Source organism: Podarcis vaucheri (genome assembly GCF_965113315.1).
Source record: "Podarcis vaucheri genome assembly, chromosome: 14".
Lineage (NCBI taxonomy): Eukaryota > Metazoa > Chordata > Lepidosauria > Squamata > Lacertidae > Podarcis > Podarcis vaucheri.
Genome location: NC_138752.1, coordinates 11,486,094 through 11,511,377, shown reverse-complemented (window position 1 = coordinate 11,511,377; position 25,284 = coordinate 11,486,094). Strand labels below are relative to the sequence as shown.

Sequence of the window (25,284 nt, the reverse complement as noted above, 5' to 3'; positions counted from 1 at the left end):
GCTGAGGCCAGCCTTGCACAAAGAAAAGTACATTTCTGCACAACTTCCTAATGTATGGCAAAATGTTTTCCTTCACAGGCAGTGCTGGTAGACAAAGAACGATTTCATGCAATGCTCTTGCAAACAAGACATATTGACATAGCTCCTTAAAAGATGTGAACTGTGACATTTTATCATGAGCCAGTGTGAAGGAAGATGTAGAAGAAGGTAAAGGCAGTGGGGAAACAGAAATCGGTTGCATTTTTCCAGGTTCGGCACGCTGACCCAAAAACAGGCCAAGAAGATTAGAAATGTTACAGTGTTTACTGCTTTGAACTTATTTGGAACTTACTGGTATTGTACAGCTGTCAGCATCTCGAGATGTGAATGCAACATTGCCCAGGTGAAGAATAGCAGCAAGGATCTGAAATATTCCCATCTGACAGGAATCAACAATACCTATCATATTGGGTGGGAGTGGGGGAGAGAAAAGAAATCAGTATTCCTTTTGCTGAGATTAAAATGCAAATGTCCGATTAAGCCATGTCCAATTAAGCATCTGAACAAGGATGACAAGGTCAACAAAAAAGTACTAGCCATTGTGTGGAGAAAATGTCATTCAGACTCAATCCTCAGTGAATATCTGCTGGCATCTCATCAGTAAAAAAGCCTCCCTAAGGAGATTTGTATAGTGAGATATTATCTCCTTTCGCATCAGCTACTATCTTGAAATGCACATTTAGCGCCAAGATGGGAAACCTGTGGTCCTTCAGATCTCACTGGACCACAGCTCCCATCTGAGTGGGCCACTGGCCATGCCATCTGTGCTGGTGGGGTCCAACAACAGATGCTGGGCGACAGGTGACGCAACACTGTTGCAAGTTGTTGTGCAAACTGAAGGTGTTGCAATAACTTCTCAGTTGTTAATTACTCAGAGAATTGCCTTAATTTCTTGCTACACCCATATTATATATCAGAACACCCTGACAGGGTTCAATATATATGAGAATATTACTTTTCTATGTTTACCTTAAATTTTTTAAGGGAATTTTACCACATAAAAAAACCAGCTGCATAAATCTACTAGGTTTTCGAATACCTCAGAAGTCGAATGTTTTGGTTTTCGAACGATTTTTGGAAATTGAATGGGCCACGCGGCTTCCGTATCGAGTTTTCCATAAGTAAATGCTTCCGGAAATGCATGCTTTGGTTTTCAAACATTTTGGAAGTCAAACGGTCTTCTGGAACGGATTATGTTCGAAAACCAAGGTTCCACTGTACATGTGTATTCCCCAGTTAACATGTAGAGCCCAGAACACTGTCTTACATTTATTAAATGCCTAAATTAAAGACCAGGCCCTGTATGATAAAAAAGATGTTAACTTTTTAAAAAGAAAATGCAACTAAAAGAAGGGTCCCCTGAAGATCTTAAGAGCAAGCCAGCATGACAACAGAGAGAAGAGACATTAAAACTCAACACAAAAAGTACAAAACTTGTTTACTCATAACCAGAAATACAATAAGTAAGTCTGAAAGCTAATTAAAATACGAGAGGTTTGGAAAGGAAGATATGACTATCAGGTACTAAAGTACATACATAAAATTGGCCAAATTGCTCACAACACTGTGTCTGTCACCTGTCTCTCATTGGCCGGCTTGCTGTGATGCCATTTATGTCACAAATATTTTCACTGTTCATGGTAAACCTGTCAGGAATGTGGACACACAGAATGAAAGAAGAGGAAGGGCTGTATGCGCTTCTTAGGAAGGAAGCGGACAAGGTTGCTTTCGGAAACATGGGATTACAGCCCAAGAAACAGAGGACAGGTAGGCCAAGAAATAGGGAGAGGCTGAATTATACAGATGGATTTGAACTAACTAAATCATTGGCTACGGGTCTCTAGTCCAGTGTTTCCCAACCTTGGGCCTCCAGCTGTTTTTGAACTACAATTCCCATCATCCCTGACCACTGGTCTTGCTAGCTAGGGATGATGGGAGTTGTAGTCCAAAAACAGCTGGAGGCCCAAGGTTGGGAAACACTGCCTAGTCTAAACACACATACTAGAATGAATTCAAGAAAGGATAATCAGAACAAGGATGGGGAACCTGTTGCTCGACTCCCATCATCCTTGACCACTGTCCATGCTGGATGGGGTTTATCGGAGTTGTAGTCCAACAACTTCTCTAGGGCCCAAGGTTCTATATCCCTAGGTTAGCCAAATGCCTGAAAAAGATTTGTCTCTATTTCTTCTGTTTATTACTAAATACTGTTTTGTGCTCCAATTCTACTCCCACTTACTTGAGTGAAAGCCCCAGTGAATTCTGTGGTGCAAAAACATACAGGATTGTGCTGGTTATGCTGGAAGCTGCCCTGAACCTTTGTATGAAGAGCTGGGATAATAAGCTTTCCAATAAATATGTTGTAAACCACTCTGTGATCTTTGGATGAAGGGTGGTGTACAAATTAGATAGATAGATAGATAGATGATAGATAGATAGATAGATGATAGATAGATGATAGATAGATAGATAGACAGACAGATAGACAGACAGACAGAGCCTGCCACAACCTGGTTCAGCAATTCATGCTTCATAAAGAGGTATTTTAATTACCCAATAAAAAGGAAGAAATGCTCAAACTTACTTAAAATACATCCCCTGTGGCTTCTCAATGCATATCAACTGAAGCATCCAATAGCTTGTATGCCACTGGCATGGTGAAGCACAGCAGTTTGTAAGTGTTCACCTTTTAAAAATTAATGCTGTGGGTAATAATGTACTACTAGGCAAGGTAGCCCCCATTTCAAAGTCCTGAAGAAACTCATGTGCTTCCAGGACTTACCCAACAAAGTGCAAGCCCGCCTGGTGTTCATCATCTCCTTAGCATCATCAATTCCATCAATGACTGGACTGCCTCCTTGCTTTGTATAGTGAAAATAGCTTGCATTTCCTAATATAAAAAAGCAAGCAAAAGTTTCTTTACATACAAAGAAGAAATGCATTCCACAAAGATGTTGTAACTCTTAAAAGACTAAAAAAAACCCAGCAAAATGAATAATGCTGTGTTCAAGTAAAACTGATAAGCCAAACTTTTGTTTACCTATTACAGGGATCTATACCCCCCTTTCGTAGGCTGAAGGCAAGATACAAGAGGTGTCTGCTATTGAAAACATCTTTGTTCCAACAGGAATTTCCAGCTGGATAAATAGGTATTTACCAAGAATGTCCATTTGCTAGGATTTTGGTCTTATTTTAAATGTGCTTCTTGTTTTGTGCTTTTAACTGTTTTTAATTATTTTATATGTAAATCACCTTGAGATTTACCTTAAGATGGTTTAGTAGGCAATTAATAAATCAATGGTAATAACAATGGCAGCAACAACTAAAGTTTTAAAAGGAAATTTAAAGCAATGTTTCAAACAAAGATTTTCTGTTACAGAATAGGGGTTTATTTGTTTTTACCTCACTGTGTTTTAATGTAGCCATAATAAGCAATATAATACTAACTACAACACTATGTGCTCAAATATATCAGCAGCATGTAACACACCCAGAAGGAAATTTCATTCACCTTTATAGATTTGCAATTTAGTGTGCTCTATTTTCAAAAAGCATATTTATACAAACTTAAGCAATTATTTAAAACCCATTACTCAAAACATAATAATGCTACTTTGGAACGTGTCATGTGAATAATTAAATGGAGCAGATGTGGATGCATACCTAACCGCAAAGTTTTAAATTCAGGTAACGTTGCAGAAGCACAGAGCTGGTAGAAGATATGATAATTTCTCTCTTCTTCTGCCTTTAATAAAATGAAATAAAAGATATCTATAAACACATAAATACCTTTATACACATATGGCTGATTCCATTTTGTACTTTAATGAAGAACTGAATGGACACTGGAGTAATAGGGATAATGTTAAACTCTCCAGGGACAAACATATATTAATTCAGCAAAATATTTCCCTTATTTCATTTGCTCTGCAAGCTTTCTAAAGGAAAAAGATCACCAGCTGTCAATTAACATAATGAAGGGAAACTTATAGCCCTCCAGATGTTGTTGGACTACAACTCCCATCATCCCCGATTACTGGCAATGGTGGCTGGGGCCGATGGGATCTGGAATCCAACAACATCTGGAGGATCACAGGTTCCTTTTCCCTGGATTAACAGGTTCAAACTGCAGGATTTATCAGCCTCCCATTGTATCCCATATGGAGGAACTGAAGATGATGGAGAAGGGGAGGGAGGGGATGTCACCCTCAGTATTTCTGTACGGAACCCTCCTCCTCCTTCCCCTAGTCCAGGGATGGAGGACCTGCAGCCCTCCATATTTCGTTACACTTCAACCTTCATCAGCCCCAGCAAGATGGGAATTGGGAGTCCAACAACATCTAGCGTCACAGGTTATCCATCCCTTCCTTAGTCTTTCAGGACAGACACACTGCCTGAACACTCCCTCTACCCCTTGTAGTACAACTGAAGTGGGGGGGGGGTGTTCTTGTTTGTGCTCATTTCCCCTGGCTGCACAGTTCCTGGTCTGGCAAAATAGTTCAGCTTTCAAGGAGTAAAGTCCTCTCTCTTTCTCAATAACATCGCATTTCTAAGGAACTCATTGTTTCTCCTAAGTACGCTAGATGGATGTGCAGCGATTCTGCATTAAGTAGCTGGACATGACACATTATTGTTCAATATTTCCAAAGCAACCATTCCTTGCCCTCCATGGATGCTAGGTTATATAAGCATGCCATCATGTATCGACTCACAATGGAACTCCTACATGGACAAGCAAAAACAAGTTTGCGTTCATTTTACCTGAAATACCACTCGTGATTTTTCTAAGAGGTAAGTTCTCATGTTGGCACCAAGGATTCGAAACCTTTTATCGAAACCTATTTCGATGTACTTTCCAAAGCGGCTACTGTTGTCATTCCGTGTGGTTTTGGCATTCCCAATAGACTGTGAGAGGGAAAACAAAAAGTGATTAACAATTTGAGGCTGCAACCTGATACACACTTACCTGGGGGTAAGTCCCACTGAACTCAATGAGGCTTACTTTTGAGTGGACATGCAAAGGATTGCACAGAGTTTTCCTTATTTTGCAAAGGTTTTTTTAAATTTCAGATTTTGTAGAATTTGGGGGGGGGGTTGTTTGTTTATATCAATACAACAAACACAGCAATAACAACAAAAAACCAAACAATAATAAAATCAGAATGAAGGGGGAAAGGAAAGGAAAAGCGGGTGAGGAGGCAGTCAATATTCAGCTTTCCCGGTTAAGAACCTACCTGCAGCATTAGAGAAGGTAGCTGAATTACATTACAAGAAATTACCTGAACCACAAATGAAGCCTGATGACTATTAAATATGGATTTTCACTCTGGCTGCGATGTTTAATATAATCATTGGCTACATCACTTAATTAGCTAAAACTTATTTTAATTTAATGGACTAAAAGTGTGTGCCAGATTCATCAAGCAGTTAAAAAAACACACCAAGTACTTATGAAAACTGCAGGTTCCACCCTTTTTTCTCAGAACCATACTTCCAAGATAAGTCTGCTTTGACACATGCATGCATTATTTAAAAAGAAATGCTTCTTACTCTATAACTATTGTTTTTACCAATATATACATTTAATCAGTACATCATTCCATTAACTGAGTAAACTCATACGATTAAGAAAATTTAATCTAATTATTCCACCCTGTGGAACACCCTTCCATCAGATGTCAAGGAGATGAGTAACTATATAACCTTTAGAAGACAACTGTAGGCAGCCCTGTAAAGGAAAGCCTTTTAATGTGTAATGTTTTAATATATGTTGGAAGCCGTCCAGGGTGGCTGGGGCAGCCTAGCTGGATAGGCAGGATATAATTAATAATAATAATAATAATAATAATAATAATAGTTGTTCAGTCTGCAGCCCTAATTTCGTGAATAATATCTCCTCTCCTCAAAAATACATTAATAAATGCACACATGTCATTTACAGACACAAGCAGACCTCTTTATGTGGGAAGAAAAATAGCAGTAAATATGAAAGCAATTCATTAAAAAAACATATAGATAGCAGTATGCAAGAAGTCCCTTTTCTTAAGATGAGTTTCCTACATGTATTTCTGTTGCAACTACCTGCATGTTAGTGGCACTCTATGGCACAAATCCACAAACTAATACTACTTTCTAAGCCACTTGCCTTATTCCTGCACCTGTCACAGGGGAGCAGCATATCACAAGGAGCATAATATGACACAAATTGGTTAAATATAAGACTTTTGAAGTAGTGGGGACATCTTTGTAAGGACCATAGCTTAGTGGGAATGCATTTGCTTTGCACACAGAAGCTCCTAAGTTCAGCCTTCCGCCTCCTATCTCTGGATAGGACTGGGAGAGGCTTCTGTCTGAAATCCTGGAGCGCCTCTGTGAATCAGTCTAGACCAGAACTTTCCAAACACTTCATGTTGGTGACACACCTTTTAGACATGCATCATTTCGCGACACAGTAAGTCAGTTTTACTAGCAAGCCAGAGGTTAAACTAACCCCTTTCCAACCCCAGGAGGAGTTCGGGAAGCATTCACGTGACACCTACATGCTGCAGCCAACACACTAACGTGTTGTGACACACAGTTTGGAAAGCTCTGGTCTAGACAGTACTGAGACAAATAAACCAGTGATCTAATGCAGTATAAGTTTCCTATGTTCCTAATGCACTGGATTAATCATTCCGTGGCTTGGTACCTGCAACCCTCCAGATGTTGTAGTATTACAAGTCCCATCAGCCCCATCAATGGCCAGAGATGGTGAGAGTTGAAGGCTAAAAACAGCAGGAAGGCCACAAGTTCCCCAATCTCTGGTCTAGTAAAAAGGGATGCGATTCTCAGGCTCAAAGCTCTGAGTGTGCCTTTTGCAACATAATCAACATTTCACAGGGTTGAAGTGAGAGTAAAGGAGATGAGAACTGGAATTGTACACTGCAAATCCTACAGAAATTACCTTCAAAATAGTTCTCAGTGGTTTCTTGCATGTTGGAGACAAAATTTAGCAACAGCTCTACAGGTCTACAAACAGCATTTTGCAAGTTTCCTAGAACTATCCCCATAAAAATGCTGTATCAAGCTACAAGAATGAAAATATATGCCCGTTTATTAGTGCATTTGGTACCAATAAGTGTTCAGTAATATTGTTTGGAAATGACACACAACACAGCAAACCAGGCAAAATTACCTTATCTCTGAATACTTAAAAAAAACTGTGCCAAAGTTGCATTAGGGCAGACAGTGTCATCTCCGCTTTTGTTTGTTTCAAGAAATGCTTAAAACAAGGAAAAGGTATATTTTTAAAAATTACCAAGGGAGAAAGGGAGCTTCATTCGACATCAACAATTCCCATGAAATTTGTTTATAATTATGACATTCCTCTAAATTAAATTCCATACCAGACCATAGGGAATGAATTCCAGCTTAACTAGCATGATCACGATGCTTGTTGTCAATTACTTAATGCTTTTATTATTTATTGTTTTTCTATCTATACCACCTTTCTGCCAAGACATCTATAACATGCTTTAGGACATGATTTTAATCTTATATGTCACTTTCATCTTTTAAAAATAGAAACGCAATTAAGAACTACAAATAAAGTTTAATACAGTGGAGCATTCTATTAAATACGGTTCTTTTTCAGAGGCTTGTATAACTCCAAAATATTATTATATTGCTGAAAGGCATTGTTTAGGTACCTCCCTAAAATGTATTTGTCCAGCTCCAGGGCTATTCAGAGGATATTCACCCTGCAAGATTTGTATGTATTATGAGATTAGGACTAAGGGTCATACACTAAGAAGTAAGGTTTGAGTGCCAGGGACGGGGACATCCCATATTAAAATAAAACAAATAAAATATGGAGTGGGAGTTGGCTTCAAACCCACTCCTTATTTCACAGCACATGCAAATTCTGGTAAATGTTAACTATATGAGCAGACATTCATTCTCTGAAGTTCGGATTAGAAAGAATTAGTCACTCACTGTGTTACCCGCTCCTCTCCACTTTTCAGAAGGATGCAAATGAACAAGAAAAAGGGGAGCGCCCAAAGGTGATGTTCAGCTTTTAAGAAATACTATTCGGTGAAGTGAATATTGCCTGAAATATTTTTATCATTTTTATCATTTCCTTTTCTTCCAGCTAAAGGCCAACAGTTCGACCCGCCATATTTCAAGGCTAGGGTGGGGTTATTATCTTCCATTTGTAATAAAGCTACCTTAACAACCAACATTTCCCTGCAAACCCCTGGCTTCACTTTGGCAAAGGCAAATCAACTAGCGAAAGAACCCTCCATTAGACTTAAAGTAACCATGTTCCTGGTCTTACCTCCATTATAGGATTGGAAGCCAATACTCTCTCTTCGACATTAGCTTCACTTGCAGACCCGCTTACAGTGGCAAAATATCTCATAGCATATTTAGCAGAGACTGTTTTTCCAGCTCCAGATTCTCCACTTACAATAATTGACTGGTTCCGTTCATCTCTGAAATGGAAACAAATCAGTTTCAGTTGTATTAATGTTCATCCATCTTGACTCGGACGTGCATATTGTGTTTGGGACAACGTGCAAAGAAGACACAATCTAAGAAAGTAGAAGCCTAAAAATTGTATAAATGTTGCTTCAAAGGAGAAGAGCTTGTTTACATACATACATACATACATACAAACGTATGTACAGGTGTGTTTCATATGGAACTTAGAATAGCGGTATTTTGCATTCAAAAGTTCCTTATACAAAGCATCAAAACATTTCACCAAAGATAGCAAATCAGTAACTCAGTTGTATGAATCTACAAGAAATGCAGGGGTGGAGCTTTTTTCCTATTCAAGACATGAGACTATGCAAGAAAGAATACTTTTGTATTCTAATCTTTGAACAAAATATGTATTTAAACATTAAAACAAAAAGCTGCATTCCAACTGCCCTCAATATCCTAGATATCAGGGGTTCTCAAACTCCCCAGGGTCCACTTGAAGAGGGCTGAAAATTACTGAGGACCACTGGTCATAAAATCACTGCAAGGGCAGAGCCAGTCAAAGAATGGCAACAGACGGAGGCAGAGTTTGACATAATCAGTTGGCAAACACTGACATCGCCTTTGGAAATTGCTTCTTTATCCTCTCCCTCAGCTCATCATGCCCCTTTTGACGCCATCTTTCTCTTTCTCTCTCTTTTCATTCCCTCACACTTGGCTGCACACTCTGACCATTTCCTTTCTTTCCTTCTCTCTTTTCCCTCTCCTCCTCTTCAACTTAGCATGCAACATCCTTGCTTCCACTTCCATGTAGACAGAAGACTCCATGGCATTTGAGGCTGGCATAGCCCAGTCAGTAGATCATGAGATTCCAGATCTTGGGGTTGTGGGTTTGAACCCCACATTGGGCAAAAAAATTCCTGCATTGCAAGGGGTTGGAGTAGATGACCCTTGTGCAGTGTTCAAAACTCCTACTGTTCTAGGTGCATTTTGTGACCAGTAATTTCATTAGTGCGAGCAGTTTCTGAGCTCTGGGCGCAGTACTGCACATAAGTTTTCAAATTAAAACTGCAAAGTGGAAGGAGAGGAGGACCTTTTTCTGCCTCCCCACTTCCAGCTACTCTCTAAAGACTGGAAAAGAGACCCTCTTAAGAATATATGGGGGGTGGGCAGGTGAAGGACTAGACCATGTGAAAAATGAACATAATATTTTAGCTGCAGGTCATTCATTTTCAGCTCTGTATACTTGTTATAAAAAGCGTGCTTAGACATTCTGTTGTTGCACCCATAACCTAGGTTTAAGGTGCTATTTAGCTCCTAGCTTTCATATCTCAGTTTTTAACACTGCCCTTGTGGTCCCTTTCAAGTCTTCAATTCTGTTATTCCATGGGTGAGGGATGGAATGCAGTGAGGAAGCCCATCTGAAAGGGAACCAAGGGCTATTAACTCACAGTCTGAGAAACGCTGCACCAGATGGGTTTTTTCCTTCTCATTCTGATTACTATTAAGCAACTAAAATCGGAGAATTGGAAGAGACCCCAAGGGTCATCTAGTTCAACCCCCTACAATACAGGAATCTCAACACGTGGTCAGTATCCCGTCCAATTTGAAACCATACCAGATGTAAAACTGTGCTAGCAGTTTAACTTGTGCACCACTAGGAGGGGCCAATGGGAGAGTCTCCCACATGTAGAAATAATCCACGCAACTGTTCTTTCCAGTGTGACAATTAGAAATATGCACTGGCAGGCCAGGATCAATGGGAGAAAGCAAACAACACCTTGACATGATGATACTTTTTTCCCAGCTGCAGAGACTGCCACCACAAAAATTCTGTCTCCCCTCCATCATGGAAAGAAGGAAGTGAAGGGATGAGCTTTAGGAAGTCCCTGATCTGACTCAAGAATCTTTGTTGTTGTTTAGTCGTGTCCAACTCTTCGTGACCCCATGGACCAGAGCACGTCAGGCACTTCTGTCTTCCACTGCCTCCTGCAGTTTGGTCAAACTCATGCTGGTAGCTTCAAGAACACTATCCAACCATCTCATCATCTGTCGTCCCCTTCTCCTCCTGCCCTCCATCTTTCCCAACATCAGGGTCTTTTTCAGTGAGTCTTCTCTTCTCATGGGGTGGCCAAAGTATTGGAGCCTCAGCTTCACAATCTGTCCTTCCAGTGAGCACTCAGGGCTGATTTCTTTAAGAATGGATAGGTTTGATATTCTTGCAGCCCATGGGACTCTCAAGAGTCTCCTCCAGCACCATAATTCAAAAGCATCAATGCTTCGGCAATCAGCCTTCTTTATGGTCCAGCTCTCACTTCCATACATCACTACTGGGAAAACCATAGCTTTTACTATATGGACCTTTGTAGGCAAGGTGATGTCTCTGCTTTTTAAGATGCTGTCTAGGTTTGTCATTGCTTTTCTCCCAAGAAGCAGGCGTCTTTTAATTTCATGACTGCTGTCACCATCTGCAGTGATCATGGAGACCCAGAAAGTAAAATCTCTCACTGCCTCCATTTCTTCCCCTTCTATTTGCCAGGAGGTGATGGGCCCAGTGGCCATGATCTTAGTTTTTTTGATGTTGAGCTGAACGTTTCCCCCTCAGCTTTTGTCAAGTGCAGATATTTAAACATCCCCAGTAATGACAGACATTGTGAATGTTCTTTGAATGTGCCGGACACTGTAGAACCTATCATTTTCTACTGTTTATTGTACAACCAGCTACGCAGATGCGTGCTATCCCATTTTTTGGGTCGTCTAACATCATGGCACAATGAAAATATCAGATTTTATCTGTCTGACATTAACCCCGAAGTAACTGTAAGGGTGGCCGAGTTTTTGTCAAGAGTATCTCTTAAAGTGCTGAATGGCACTATTGAGCGGGGAGAAATCCCAATGAAAATCCTCATCATTATATATTTTACATGGCTGTTTATTTGTATATATTTTAAATTTTTATATGTGGATGTTTTATGATGGCCTATACTTGCAATGCCTAATAATGGCTTGGCAAAGTAAGATGCAACCATCAGAAAGGAAGTTGGCATGGCCATTCAGGACTTACTGCATGCCAAAGACAAATCTAGCTGCACCCCAGTACCTGTTTCTATGGAGCCCAGGAAAGCTGAATGACACAACAATGTGATGTTGACTTGGTGACTGAGAGACCTCAGCGAAATATGGCAAGTATTTTTACAAGTTAGTTTTCCATGAGGTGTGAACGGCTCCTTCTCTCCTGCAAGTCTTCAACAAGCAGGAGGAAGAGAAAATGCACAATATATGTTGAAATGCAGGCTTAAGAGATTGGGGTTTCAGAAGGAAGGTTTGTAAAGACATCCACTTCATGTTCAAGCCTGAGATCAGCTCTCGCAGAAGGTATGAAACCAGCTCTAACCTTTCCCATATTAATACACTGCATGCAATCTCAAGTTAAACATGCCAGGGCAGATTTGTTGAAAAAATAATAATAATGCAGTTGTAGGGGCAACTAGTTATAATAGGCTCTGGGGAAACACACAATTGCTCCATGTTTAAAAGGGGAAGAGTGAAAAGGGAAGGAGAACATAAACAAGACAAGGATTAAACCCAATACAAAACCTTATTAGAATACACAGTGCTTACAATCAGTACATAGTTTTTAACAGGCTGGGACCTTGGAAAGTCTAGTATACCAAGATGGTTCTTCCTCTAGGTTAAATAAAAGACAATTTCCTAAAAAGTCATTTTGATAAGGATTTATGTACAGTGGTGCCCCGCAAGACGAATGCCTCGCAAGACGGAAAACCCGCTAGACGAAAGGGTTTTCCGTTTTTGAGCTGCATCGCAAGACGATTTTCCCTATGGGCTTGCTTTGCAAGACGAAAACGTCTTGCAAGTGTTCCGATTTTTTTCCGCTCCCCCCTTTTTCTAATCCGCTAAGCCGCTAATAGCCTTTTAGCCGCTAATCCGCTAAGCCTTTAATAGCCGCTAAACCGCTAATAGCCGCTAAACCGCTAATAGCGCTAATCCGCTAAGCCGCTAATAGGGTTGCTTCGCAAGACGAAAAAACCGCTAGACGAAGAGACTCGCGGAACGGATTAATTTCGTCTTGCGAGGCACCACTGTATTACTAATGGAAACATTTGAGAGGCACTCTGTAGTCCCTTCAAAGCACATTAGCACTCTTTACTAACATCAGTATAGGCCCCCACCCCACCTACACACACACACACACACACACACACACACACACTTTCTCTCACCAGGGCTATGCAGAGTACACTATTAAATTCCCTGTATGCAGCCTATTATAACACCCTCTGGCAAGTACCTGGCACAGACAGCCTCTATATAAGCAGAATCAGCTGGTGCTGTCTATTCCGCAGTTAATCTCTATGCTAGACAGGAGTTCATTGTGCATTTTCGTAGCTTGAACTTGAACTTTCCCCCCAGTCCAGGCGTAGAAGGCTTCATGCCACCAGACTCACGTGTCATTTTTATTCAGAAAGCTAGTTTTCGTGATATGAAACACGATTCTACAATCCGGGACAATTTAATTATATTTATATTTAGGATATAATGTCACACAGATTCTAATAATCACTTATCAGAGCAAAGACTATACAGTGGTACCTTGGTTTACTAACTTAATCCGTTCCAGAAATCCGTTCTTAAACCAAAGCATTCTTAAACCAAGGCGTGCTTTCCCATAGCAGCGGGGGACTCAATTTACAAATGGAACACACTCAACAGGAAGCAAAACATGTTCTTATTTCAAGGCAAAGTTCACAAACCAAAACACCTACTTGCGGGTTTGCAGAGCTTTTAATCCTAGTTGTTCATAAACTAAGCTGTTCTTAAATCAAGGTACCACTGTAATCGTAAGTGATTATTTTTGGAATTGATTCATGAGTAAAACTGCACCTCTCAGTATCTAAGGTTATAGAATACCTGTAGTCTTAGCCATAGACAGTTTGCCAAGCTTGGTGGCATGAATCCTGAGCCCAGCAGCAATCTAGACACAGAGTCAAAGGTTGCATAGACACCAGATAAGGAGGTGGACCAGTTTCTGCTGGAGATCAGGAGACTTCACTGGTGTCTTCTCCTGAGCTTGAGGGACCCAATGGCTTTCACAGTACCTCCCCTTAGGTACAGCAGCACAGGATTGATCCTATGGTGCACAGGAGGAGGGCCTTCAGTTCAGAGGGCTGCCCTTTTAAGAAGCTACCGTATTTTTCGCTCCATTGGACGCACCAGACCATAGGAGGGGGAGAACAGGGAAATTTTTTTTTCTTGTTCTCCCCCTCTAAAACAAGGTGCGTTCAAGGTACATTCACCAGAGCTTGTGGGGCTGGCGGTGGAGGGAAGCGCTGCTTTCCCCCACCGCCAGCCTCAAAGATCCCTGAAGCCTTTGGAGCGCAGCGCCCCGCTGCCCTGCAGAGGTTTGCGCGCAGCCATCCCCAAGCTAGAGCAGCGAGACGGAGCCCTCCGTCTCACTGTTTTGGCTTGGGAACAGCCTTGCTAGCTTCTGCAGGACAGCGGGGTGAAGGCACCATCCCCAAGCTAGAGCAGCGAGACGGAGCCCTCCGTCTCACTGTTTTGGCTTGGGAACAGCCTTGCTAGCTTCTGCAGGACAGCGGGGTGAAGGCACCATCCCCAAGCTAGAGCAGCGAGACGGAGCCCTCTGTCTCGCTGTTCTGGCTTGGGAACAGCCTTGCTAGCTTCTGCAGGACAGTGTGGTGAAGGCACCATCCCCAAGCTAGAGCAGTGAGACGGAGCGCTCCGCAGTGCTCCGTCTTCCTGTTCTGGCTTTGGGCTTAGCGGCGCAGCCTGCATTCGCTCTATAGGACGCACACACATTTCCCCTTAATTTTTGGAGGGGAAAATGTGCGTCCTATAGAACGAAAAATACAGTAAGTTCTCCAAAAGGAGGTGGAGCCTGTGGGAGATAGCCTTGGTGGGCAGAGATCCAGTTTGCTTTCAACCTCTGTCCAGCAAAGGTAGGCCAGGAGTTACAGAACCACGGATAGCTACGAATGAGCTACTGACAGAAGGGGTGTTCAGCACAATGGGAAGCATGCAGCGATAGTCCAGCATCAAAACCTGTGGGAACTGGAGGCAAGACTAGACAAGACATAAATCGTCCAACTAGCAACTGAATGGACAGCAATCTTATTTTATTGCAGGCAAGGAAATGGATATACGTTAAAGGCATAAAAAACTGGTAGATATGCAAAATCTAGTGACAGGTTTTTACAAAGGCAACTGCGCTGCTCTTTAAAGAAGTCTGTACTGCTGTTCAAGCCCTTTCAAGTCACAATGGTCTTGAGACATCCAGTATTTCCAAATCCTTCCTTGTTGCTTTTAAAATTAGGAACAAGAGAAAGGCTATGAACTGAAGACAAATGATGTGGTAACACTGATGAAACCAAGCAGTTTGGAGGCTGGTCAGTGCCTGAGTGTGAAACCCTAGTGTGGTGCAATGGTGATAGTGCCAGACTAGGCTCAGGGAGACCTAGGTTCAAATCTCCACTCAGTTACAAAGCTCGGGAGAGCCTACTGGATCACACCAATGGCCCACCTAGTTCAGCATCCTGTTCTCACAGTGGTCAACCAGATGCCTGTGCAGAAACCCACAAGAGGACTCAAGAACAAGAGCGCTATCCCCTTTTGCCATTTCCAGCAACTGATAATTCAGAAGCATTACTGCCTTTGACCATGGAAGCAGGGCATAAGGATGCCTAGGACCCATTGATAGCCTTATCCTCCATGAATTGTCTAATCCTCTTTTAAATATTAATATTAATCTGTAACACACCCTGGGACCTTAAGGTGAAAGGCAGGTAATAAATTGCAATAATAATAATAATAATAAGAATAAGAATAATAAGAAGAAGGAGGAGGAGGTCATCACTGCCTTGTTGGTGGCCATCACTGTCTCCTGTGGGATCAAATTCCATAGTTTATGCTTTAACTATGATGACCCTTGTAAAGGTAAAGGAACCATTAGGTCCAGTCGTGACCGACTCTGGGGTTGCGGCGCTCATCTCGCTTTATTGGCCGAGGGAGCCGGCGTACAGCTTCCGGGTCATGTGACCAGCATGACCAAGCCACTTCTGGCAAACCAGAGCAGTGCACGGAAACGCCGTTTACCTTCCCGCCGGAGTGGTACCTATTTATCTACTTGCACTTTGACGTGCTTTCGAACTGCTAGGTGGGCAGGGTGACCCTTGTACCAGTCACCATCTCTTAGCCTAAGCTACCTCAGAAAGTTACTGCAAGAATGAAACAGGCGAGAGTTTAAGCGTGTGTTCATTTTTAGCTCCTTGGAAAGAAGTGGGTTAAAAAATGTAATGAACAAGCAAATTATATGCCTACTATCTTGAAGGAAGACAGGATGTACTATTTTCTAATCTGTTATTTGCACTTATCATTCCACTCCTGTCATCTTGCTTTTCTTCTGGTGTTTTTAATGAACATTCTGCAAACAAAAAAAGTCTGAACTTGCAATTTATTATCTTGCTTTGTCTTCCAGTCCACTGCCTCTAGAACATAATTCCTATAAAGTACTTTCAGGATCTTGTCAATTACTTTCTTCATAAAATTGACCATTAAGATCCTTAATTGATCCTAAGCCACATCTTTGCACATCGTTATACAGCAAGAAGAAAGCTTTGCCTTTTGCACTGGCCTGCGCAATAAATTGTGGTCCAAATAGGATAATTAAGTTGTACTCTTCCTTTCAGAGATGCAGGGAGGATGCATTAGCTATCAGGTGTCATAAGATTGATAGATGCAAAAGCACTCAGTAAGAATTATGATTGGCCAGGTTAATTTTGAGATATTGGTTTATCTGGTATTGAGAAGCATTACTGCTTCTAACATGGAGGCAGAGCACTGCTATCACGGCTAGAAACCACTGATAGACATGTCTTCAGTGAATTTGTCTAATCCTCTTTTAAATATTAATATTAATGTTGTGTTTTAAAGGTTACAACCACCATTTCAATTAATTCAAAAAGTATCTGCAAGGCAAACTGGCCAGAGCTGATCAGCAGTTTCCTAGAACACACACCACCAATAAAGTTCACTTACACAAAACTGCCATGTACAGCTTGTCTAGGAAAGGAGATGCAAAATTGATTTCTCTACAGAACAATGAATTATGTATGTCACCTATGCTCCACATCATTGGTAGCAATAAAGAAAGTATTTTGTAGGATCTTACGCTAATGGTATTACGTATAATGGTATTATACATGAGCTTGAATTAAGTATGTCCATAGTAGAACTCCTAGAAGCAGCTATGAATAAGTTTCTGAATTTCCATGCATTTGGTATAATGTGATATTATTGTTTTTAATGGCCAGAAGTAGTATGAATGACAGACTTGCACCACAAGTATTTTAAATAACCTAAAGAATTGTGATACAGTGGTACCTCGGGTTACATACGCTTCAGGTTACAGACGCTTCAGGTTACAGACTCTGCTAACCCAGAAATAGTACCTTGGGTTAAGAACTTTGCTTCAGGATGAGAACAGAAATCACGCAGCAGCAGTGCAGCAGCAGCGGGAGGCCCCATTAGCTACAGTCGTGCTTCAGGTTAAGAACAGTTTCAGGTTAAGAATGGACCTCCAGAACGAATTAAGTACGTAACCAGAGATACCACTGTAATAGCACAAAAAGTAATTTGGTTAATCTTTTTAGAAAGTGCTTAATAGTATTAACAAAAAAATAAATTTAAAGAACCCTAAAGCACCTCCAATCTAGAAGTGATGTATAAAAACGAATGCCCTAACTAAGGTACGATCTGGTACTTGCATGTATTTTTTTCTTTTTATCTATTGGATGGTGTATATAAAAGAAATTTAAAAGAAATTTCTGTGCAGTTTTTGTAAAGGCCATTAATATTTAATAAGCTAAAAAGATATTAAAGCTCACAGTTAAACAACACTGATTAAGACATGACAGCTCACACAATTCAAGGTATAGAAAGCATGGAAATCTACAAACTTGGGACTAACTTGCCTCTACGTATTTTAACATTACCTAGTGGGGACCGGGACGCGGGTGGCGCTGTGCCTAGGACTTGCCAATCGCATGGTCGGCGGTTCGAATCCCCGCGGCAGGGTGAGCTCCCGTCGTTCGGTCCCAGCTCCTGCCCACCTAGCAGTTCGAAAGCACCAAGTGCAAGTAGATAAATAGGTAGCGCTTTATAGCAGGAAGGTAACAGCGTTTCCATGCGCTGCTCTGGTGCTGGCTCGCCAGAGCAGCTTCGTCACGCTGGCCACGTGACCCGGAAGTGTCTCCGGACAGCGCTGGCTCCCGGCCTCTTAAGCGAGATGAGCACACAACCCCAGAGTCGGACACGACTGGCCCGTACGGGCAGGGGTAAAGGTAAAGGTACCCCTGCCCGAACGGGCCAGTCTTGACAGACTCTGGGGTTTGTGCGCCCATCTCACATCTATAGGCCGGGGGCCAGCGCTGTCCGGAGACACTTCCGGGTCACGTGGCCAGCGTGACAAAGCTGCATCTGGCGAGCCAGCGCAGCACACGGCACGCCGTTTACCTTCCCGCTGGTAAGCGGTACCTATTTATCTACTTGCACCCGGGGGTGCTTTCGAACTGCTAGGTTGGCAGGCGCTGGGACCGAGCAGCGGGAGCGCACCCCGCCGCGGGGATTCAAACCGCCGACCTTTCGATCGGCAAGCCCTAGGCGCTGAGGCTTTAACCCACAGCGCCACCCGCGCCCCCCCACGGGCAGGGGTACCTTTACCTTTTTAGTGGGGACCAGAAAAAAGCTGACTCTGATCAAGCTGATCAGAGTGCCTTGTTACAGTATGGTTTTAATCACAGAATTTGAAGATATCTAGTCTCTTCCTGTCAATACCATTAGGAAATTTCTCCTAACATTTATCCAAAATCTGCTTCCCTTAAAGTCTGCTCCATCTTCTGTGTGACCACTGTTCAGATATTCAGAGTCAACTATCATGCCTGCCCTTAATCTTATCTTCTGTACAACTGTGCAATACTTTATAGTGGAGAATGCAAAAAATATTGCTGAGCAATAGCTGGGCTGGTGCTGGTGATATAGGGCCTCAATTAGAGGACTTATTCACCCAGTCTAAGTGTGTGTTTTTAAGCCTTTCCATTGGTGACATTTCCATTTAAAGAATGAATGATGTTTTTAAAAAATTCTGAACCCGTCCCCCTCCAAAAAACACAAAACACCCAGCTGCAGCTAGCACCCCTCATTCAAAAGGGATAGTTCACCCATCTGACACACCCAGAGGCATTCACTCAACATTTCCCCGGGTGATTTTATTCTTCAAGATGCAACAATTTAGAGAGCAGTTCTCTTACACAACCCACTGAAATGAAGGGGGAGCCATGCAAGACCACATTTGTCCCCAGCGTTTCAATGGAGACTGCACATGAGAAGTTACCACTGGATTGGGGCTTTAGAATAATTTAAGGGTGCATCAAACTTGGACCACTAACCCTAAACACGGCACATGCTACTTAGCATAAGTGGGGTTTACTTCATTAGTAACGGGTTTATAAAAACATGTCCTAATTTTAAGCCCACTCCTCCGGAAAAACTGCTGACCGCAAAGACTGATAACATCTGGAGCAACGAGCCAGAGCTGCTTCTGAATCAAACCTGTCAAGGATTTAGTGGCACCCCTTCCAACACGAAGGACTGAAGCTCCTTAGGGCTATTAATCAATCATGGCTTAAATGCACCAGATGCTTGATAAAAGCTCTAAGCCAGCCTCCCACAGCCTGGTGACCTCCACATGTTGTGGACTACAACTGACTTCAGCCCCAGCAAGCATGGACAATGGTCAGGGATGATGGGCGTTGCTGTAGTACACAATATCTGGTCAGTGCTACACTGGGGAAAGGCTGCGCTAAGAGAGATTTTATGGAACCGTATGCATTTTCATTTGGCAGTGTAACATTTCTCCCTCTCCCACATTCTCCTCACAGACACAGCTGAAATGTGCAGAATGAACAACCGATAATGTACAAACACTTTCTACAAAGCTAAGCACACATGCAAATGGAAATAATCAGTATCTTCAAAATCATGACAGATTGCATCCTGGACAAAAAAAAAAAAAATGAGCCAGCAAGATGAAAGTTACTCCCTGAGGATTATTTCGTTGAGGTCACTGTTGCAACAGTCTGCTAATTCTCAGTGAACAGCTTCCAGCGGGGGCACCTCATATGAACTTCAGGATCCAGTGCTAACCACATTTGACCTCAGTCTGTGTGGAAAGCAACTGGCTATGAGGGGTCTGCATAGCGTCTCTGCTACAAAATCAGACAGAAAGCAAACTCGGAAGTCCTAGCCCAGTGCAAATTGTATAGATGGTTGTGAATTCATTTAATTTTCTCTTCATTCTGAAGCTTAGGCACAATTCCCAGCTAAAAGTGGCTTTCCATGTGCAGCTGCTATAACTTTTTGCCCTCGGTAGAAGGAATGTGTGAAAATTGTCAAATTCAACAATAGTTATCAAATTCTAGGATATCGACTGAAAAATAATAGATGACAAAGATTGCACATTACAGGATAGGCCTTTGAAATGGCGGGGTTAATTGCTGCTCCAACACGGATTAATTCAAGCCAAATCCTATTTCATATTTTCCTTCCTCATGGCAGAATTGATATTCAAACCTAAGCCTCCCTGCTCCTACTCCAACACTCAGCCTTGCTGGCTCCTGATGTTACACCATAAAAAGGTCAAAGATAAAGGTAAAGGAAGAAGAAGAGCTTGGATTTGATATCCCGCTTTATCACTACCCTAAGGAGTCTCAAAGCAGCTAACCATCCCCTTTCCCTTCCTCCCCCACAACAAACACTCTGTAAGGTGAGTGAGGCTGAGAGACTTCAGAGAAGTGTGACTAGCCCAAGGTCACCCAGCATCTGAATGTGGATGAGCAGGGACGCGAATCCAGTTCACCAGATTACGAGTCTACCGCTCTTAACCACTACACCACACTGGCTTTGGACCCCGGGATGGTGCCTGTAAGATAACTTTTCAGATCAGTCCTACTTCTCACTGTGGTTTCCTACCCTTCCGCAAGCCAAACCATAAGCATAAACAGGTGAATGTAAAGGTACTCAAAGGAAAAATCTTGACTTCTCCCCTGGTCCTGGATGGACTTCCCAAGACTGAACCATGGTATGGCTCAAAAAATACATTCAAACCCATGGTTATGGTTTGTCTCCTCCAGACAAATGATGAGCAATAACTCAAGAACAAGCCTTGGCTAGAATTTATTGTTTGTCTGGAGAGAGACAAGCCATGAGCCTCAGTCTGGATGTAACACTAAGCCAAATTATGGTTTCGCTTTGAATAGCAGGGTCAGGGGAGGAGCAAAGCAGCCACGATTTTTCCTCAGAGAACCTGCATGGTCTCGTGCTCATGCTTAGCCATGGTTTGGCAGTGTGTTATGTGATATCCGGACCTCTGATTCTTGACATTGTCTCCAATAGCAGCATGCCAGGTGTCCTGTAAAGCACATAAAAATGACCTTTCTCTGATATCCTGCTCACCTAATGATCAAGATACTCTGGAGTTTCTACTCAACTTGCATAACTAATATCTAGTCAGCCCTACATTTTTATTATGACCCTGGTGATCTACCTAAAATTTAAATATACATTATGTGAAGCAGCAGTTGCTTTTGTTAGTCCCAAGCCCATCAATAACATTGAATGATCCAAAGTTCTAGTGCTTCAAGAGTAAATGAGTTTCTCTCTGTTAATTCTCTGTTCACTGTTCAACTACTGCATATTTTTGAAAGTTGTTTATTTGCTATACATTTACTAAGGTATCCAACCAATTTTTGTGCAACCTGTCAGACATTTCAACTGGGATTTTTAACAGTTAACCCTGTGATATTTATTACAGCACACATGTAAGGAAAATCCTTTCAGAACCTTTCCGCACAGAAAACACATATCACAGATGGAGAAAATTATGCTATTGTGACAGGAAGAAATAAAGCCTCTTTCACACAAACCTGGCCATTTGTTTATATGCTTCCTCAGCCACAGCAAAGATGTGGGGATCCATATCCCCCATGTTCTGGCCACTGTACGCATTGATGATATCTTCGCCATAGATAGGCAGTTGTTCATAAGGATTTATGGCTACTAAAACTATACCTGCAAAATAAAATTAGGGGGGAAATTATGAGATATGTTGTTGGCAAATATTAAATAGAAAAGAAAGTGGGGAGTTCTATTTTACAGAAAGATTTGTTCTGCATGAAATTGTTCAAAACTTGTTTCCGCCCCTTTTTTATTTGTTTCATGAAAACAGAGGTCATGAGGAATATAAAGCTAAACAGGTATATAGGTGACCATTTATCACTCTGAAAACCATGCAAAGGGTGACTAATTTCCATGCAGAGTGTCAGCTGAAAGCATTTTCCTGGCTTCTGAGTCTTCATGACTTACAGTAGGTCACAGCCCAGCTTCAAAAGATTTCAAGTAGGTGATTGGCTGGGAAAGAGCTGTATTACCTCCTTCTGTTTCCCACCTACTCCAGCCCCTTTGACTTATCCACAGACTAGGAGAGATGAAGATTCTCAGCAGGCAGGGAATCCGATTTCCAGTTCAACAGTATCTCAAGCAGCAGGGCTGGGAAAGACGTCTGCCTGAGACCTTGGCAAGCCAAGGCCAATCGCTACAGAAGGTAATAGTGGACTAGAGGGGCCAACAGTATGACACAGGGTAAGACAGGCTCATGTAATTACAGTGGTACCTCGGATTAAGTACTTAATTCGTTCTGGAGGTCTGTACTTAACCTGAAACTGTTCTTAACCTGAAGCACCACTTTAGCTAATGGGGCCTCCTGCTGCTGCCACGCCACTGGAGCATGATATCTGTTCTCATCCTGTAGCAAACCTGAAGCACTATTTCTGGGTTAGCGGAGTCTGTAACCTGAAGCGTATGTAACCCAAGGTACCACTGTATAGTCCAAATGAAGGAGAGATACCAGGATCTGTGCAAGAGGTGCTGTAAGACACTTTGGACATCAGAGTGTTTATCTCAGATTTATTAGATAACCACCCTGTTTGTCAGCTTTCAAAGGGGCTATCGGAACTATATGCAGGCAGCCTTTCCAAGAGCCCTAGGCACATTCTACACTCATCGGTCAGAAGTAGCCATGTTTCGCCAAGCTCTGCCTGTCTGATTCTAAGAGCTCTTCTACAGACAGGCACACAATGCAGCAGACCACCTTGCTTCCGCAGCTGATTTTCTCTCCACTTACCAGCTAATTTCCCCTGGGAGTTGGAAGGCTACGCAGAGAGATACAGGGACAGAAACAAAGAGGGAGATAAGTGGCGGGTGACGCCTGCTTCCCCCTAGGCTTACAATCCCCATTAACTTTCTCTGCCTGCCTCCCTTCAAAACTCTCACCAGCCAGAGTTTGGCTACATGTGACTAAATGTAGTGAGTGTAGCAAACCACAGGCTCTAAGCTACGGGTAGACAAACTAAGGCCCGGGGGCCAGATCCGGCCCAATTGCCTTCTAAATCCGGCCCACAAACAGTCCGGAAATCAGCGTGTTTTTACATTAGTAGAATGTGCCCTTTTATTTAAAATGCATCTCTGGGTTATTTGTGAGGCATAGGAATTCATTCATTATTTTTTTCAAAATATAGTCTGGCCCCCCACAAGGTCTTAGGGACAGTGGACCGGCTCCCTGCTGAAAAGGTTTGCGGACCCCTGCTCTGCTTTAGAGATCCAGCTACCTTTTTCAAATGCTGTTTATTCACTTAACTGACTGCAATGCCTTATAACCTTTCCACAGTTTTCTTTCTTCCTATATTGTTTCCTCAAATAGCTGCCTCCACATGATCTTTCATGTGGTCCAAGGAACACCAAAATTAGGTGTGGGGAGAAGCTCTCCAACAGCAGATAGTTAGTAGAGAGACCAACTAAGGCTCATACCCATCCCCATACCACATTTTGCAGATGTGACTTACAGTCACCCATAGTTGGAAACTCATTGTATGCAGTTATTACCAAGAAAATTGGCAAATTTATTTTGGCATTGTTTTCTACAGGAGTAACTATGAACACCACCTACAGATAATTGGTTCTCTGCCATTACGCTCACACCATATCTAGATGAGCATTTCAAGACATATTGTCCTTCCAGGCTTGTGAGGCCTGCCATTTGTTCATCATTGCATCTGCAGGGAAACAGTGCAGTGGGTACGAGCAAATTTTTATATATACTTATATGCCACTTACATGCCATTAAAGGCTAAATTATAATCAATTATATATAATGCTAAATAATATATAATAAAATTTAGTGTTTAATGACAGTCAGTCATATTAGTTTCTAAAGTAACAAATGCTCTGTGCCATGCATCTGTGGAGCTTTGCAGAGTTTCACAGGATACGCCGCCTTGTTATAGACTGCAATTACATACCGTTCAACAGTCCTGATTCTGCAAGAACAGCCACAGAATAATAATCAATCATAATAATGTTATTATTTATACCTCGCCCATCTGGCTGGGTTTCCCCAGCCACTCTGGGGAAACACAAAATAAAAACAGAACTGGATATGGAAGAACTGATTGGTTCAAAATTGGGAAAGGAGTACGACAAGGCTGTATATTGTCTCCCTGTTTATTTAACTTATATGCAGAATTCATCGTGCGAAAGGCTGGGCTGAATGAATCCCAAGCCGGATTGTTAAGGTTTTTTAGCCTATATTTCAGAAAGGCAGTTTCCAGTTAAGGAACCCATACAAGGATTACTGCATCTATGATTAACATAGGGTATGCAATCATCTATAGGGTTGGAGGGTATGCAATCATCTATAAGTCTATAAATAAATGTTTGATTTGAAAGGAGAATGCCAGGAGCCAAATCAGGTGTGCTAACATGCAAGCAGTGGCACCGTTCACCAGGGAAGAAAATAGTGTTTGTTTTTCCGCTCCATGTGAAGCATCCCCAGTGAACAGGTGCCTTCCACCTTTCTCAAAAAAACAACATCATTAGGATTGCAGCTCTGAGGCAGAGATGCAAAAGGTTAGAGGGAATAAGTATCTCCAGGGCCTCTTGAAATGCTCTGGTGAAAATGAACACATATACTGAAGTAGGTTTATGAACAACTCAATAAACAGTTTTCAGTTCTATCAGTTGTTAGAATGTTCTTGCTAACTAATTATAAATATAACGGGCTAGATTCACTTAAAACTGAAAACCCATTTTAAAAACTTTCTCTTTTTAATTTCAGAAGGTAGAGAGCTAAAACATTCTCCCTGCAAAGGATAGCTTAAAGAATAGAAGGGTAAATGTATTTCAGGCCTTGAAGAAAAATGAACTGTTTTAATAAACTCTTGGTTTTTCCATTAATCCCCATGGATGGGGAGTTTGTGGCCCACAGATGTTGTACTCCAATCCGCATCAGCCCCAAGCAGCATGCCCAATCCCATCAAGGTTAAGTAGAGCTATAGTCCAACAACTTATGAGGAACCAAAGGTTCCCATTCTTTTGGATTACCCCTTCAGAGTGTGACATGCTGATACTCCGGATTGCTCTATTACTTGGTAGTAAGCCACATTCAACTCAATGGGACTAACTTCCAAGTATGCACATATGTAACTGTACTATTAATATTTTTGCCTAATGAAATATCTCTGGAATAAAATCCCTAAGAACACATAAAAGTCTATGTTTATTTTGTTCTACTATGGCAGATCAGGAGTTTAACATTTTGCCCTGCTAGTCAAGATATGCTCAGTGCTGTGTCAA

General features: G+C 41.9%; 1 protein-coding gene and 1 long non-coding RNA gene across 6 annotated transcripts in view; one reads left to right on the top strand and one right to left on the bottom strand.

Annotated features, from left to right (window-relative positions):
* Nucleotides 1-25,284, bottom strand: part of MYO5A (myosin VA) — a 120,254-nt gene that overhangs the window by 61,728 nt on the left and 33,242 nt on the right. For all 5 annotated transcript variants that reach the window (XM_082198225.1, XM_082198224.1, XM_082198226.1 and 2 more), the window contains exons 4-9: nt 21,522-21,666; nt 8,357-8,513; nt 4,801-4,944; nt 3,703-3,784; nt 2,822-2,929; nt 332-438 (exon numbers count right to left, since the gene is read on the bottom strand). In XM_082198225.1, coding sequence (XP_082054351.1) covers nt 332-438; nt 2,822-2,929; nt 3,703-3,784; nt 4,801-4,944; nt 8,357-8,513; nt 21,522-21,666 — 743 coding nt within the window. The remainder of the gene's footprint in view (nt 1-331; nt 439-2,821; nt 2,930-3,702; nt 3,785-4,800; nt 4,945-8,356; nt 8,514-21,521; nt 21,667-25,284) is intronic.
* LOC309518675 lies at nt 13,386-15,243 on the top strand. The gene is made up of 3 exons (XR_014213584.1): nt 13,386-13,712; nt 14,402-15,091; nt 15,126-15,243. It is a non-coding gene; the product is annotated as an uncharacterized lncRNA (long non-coding RNA).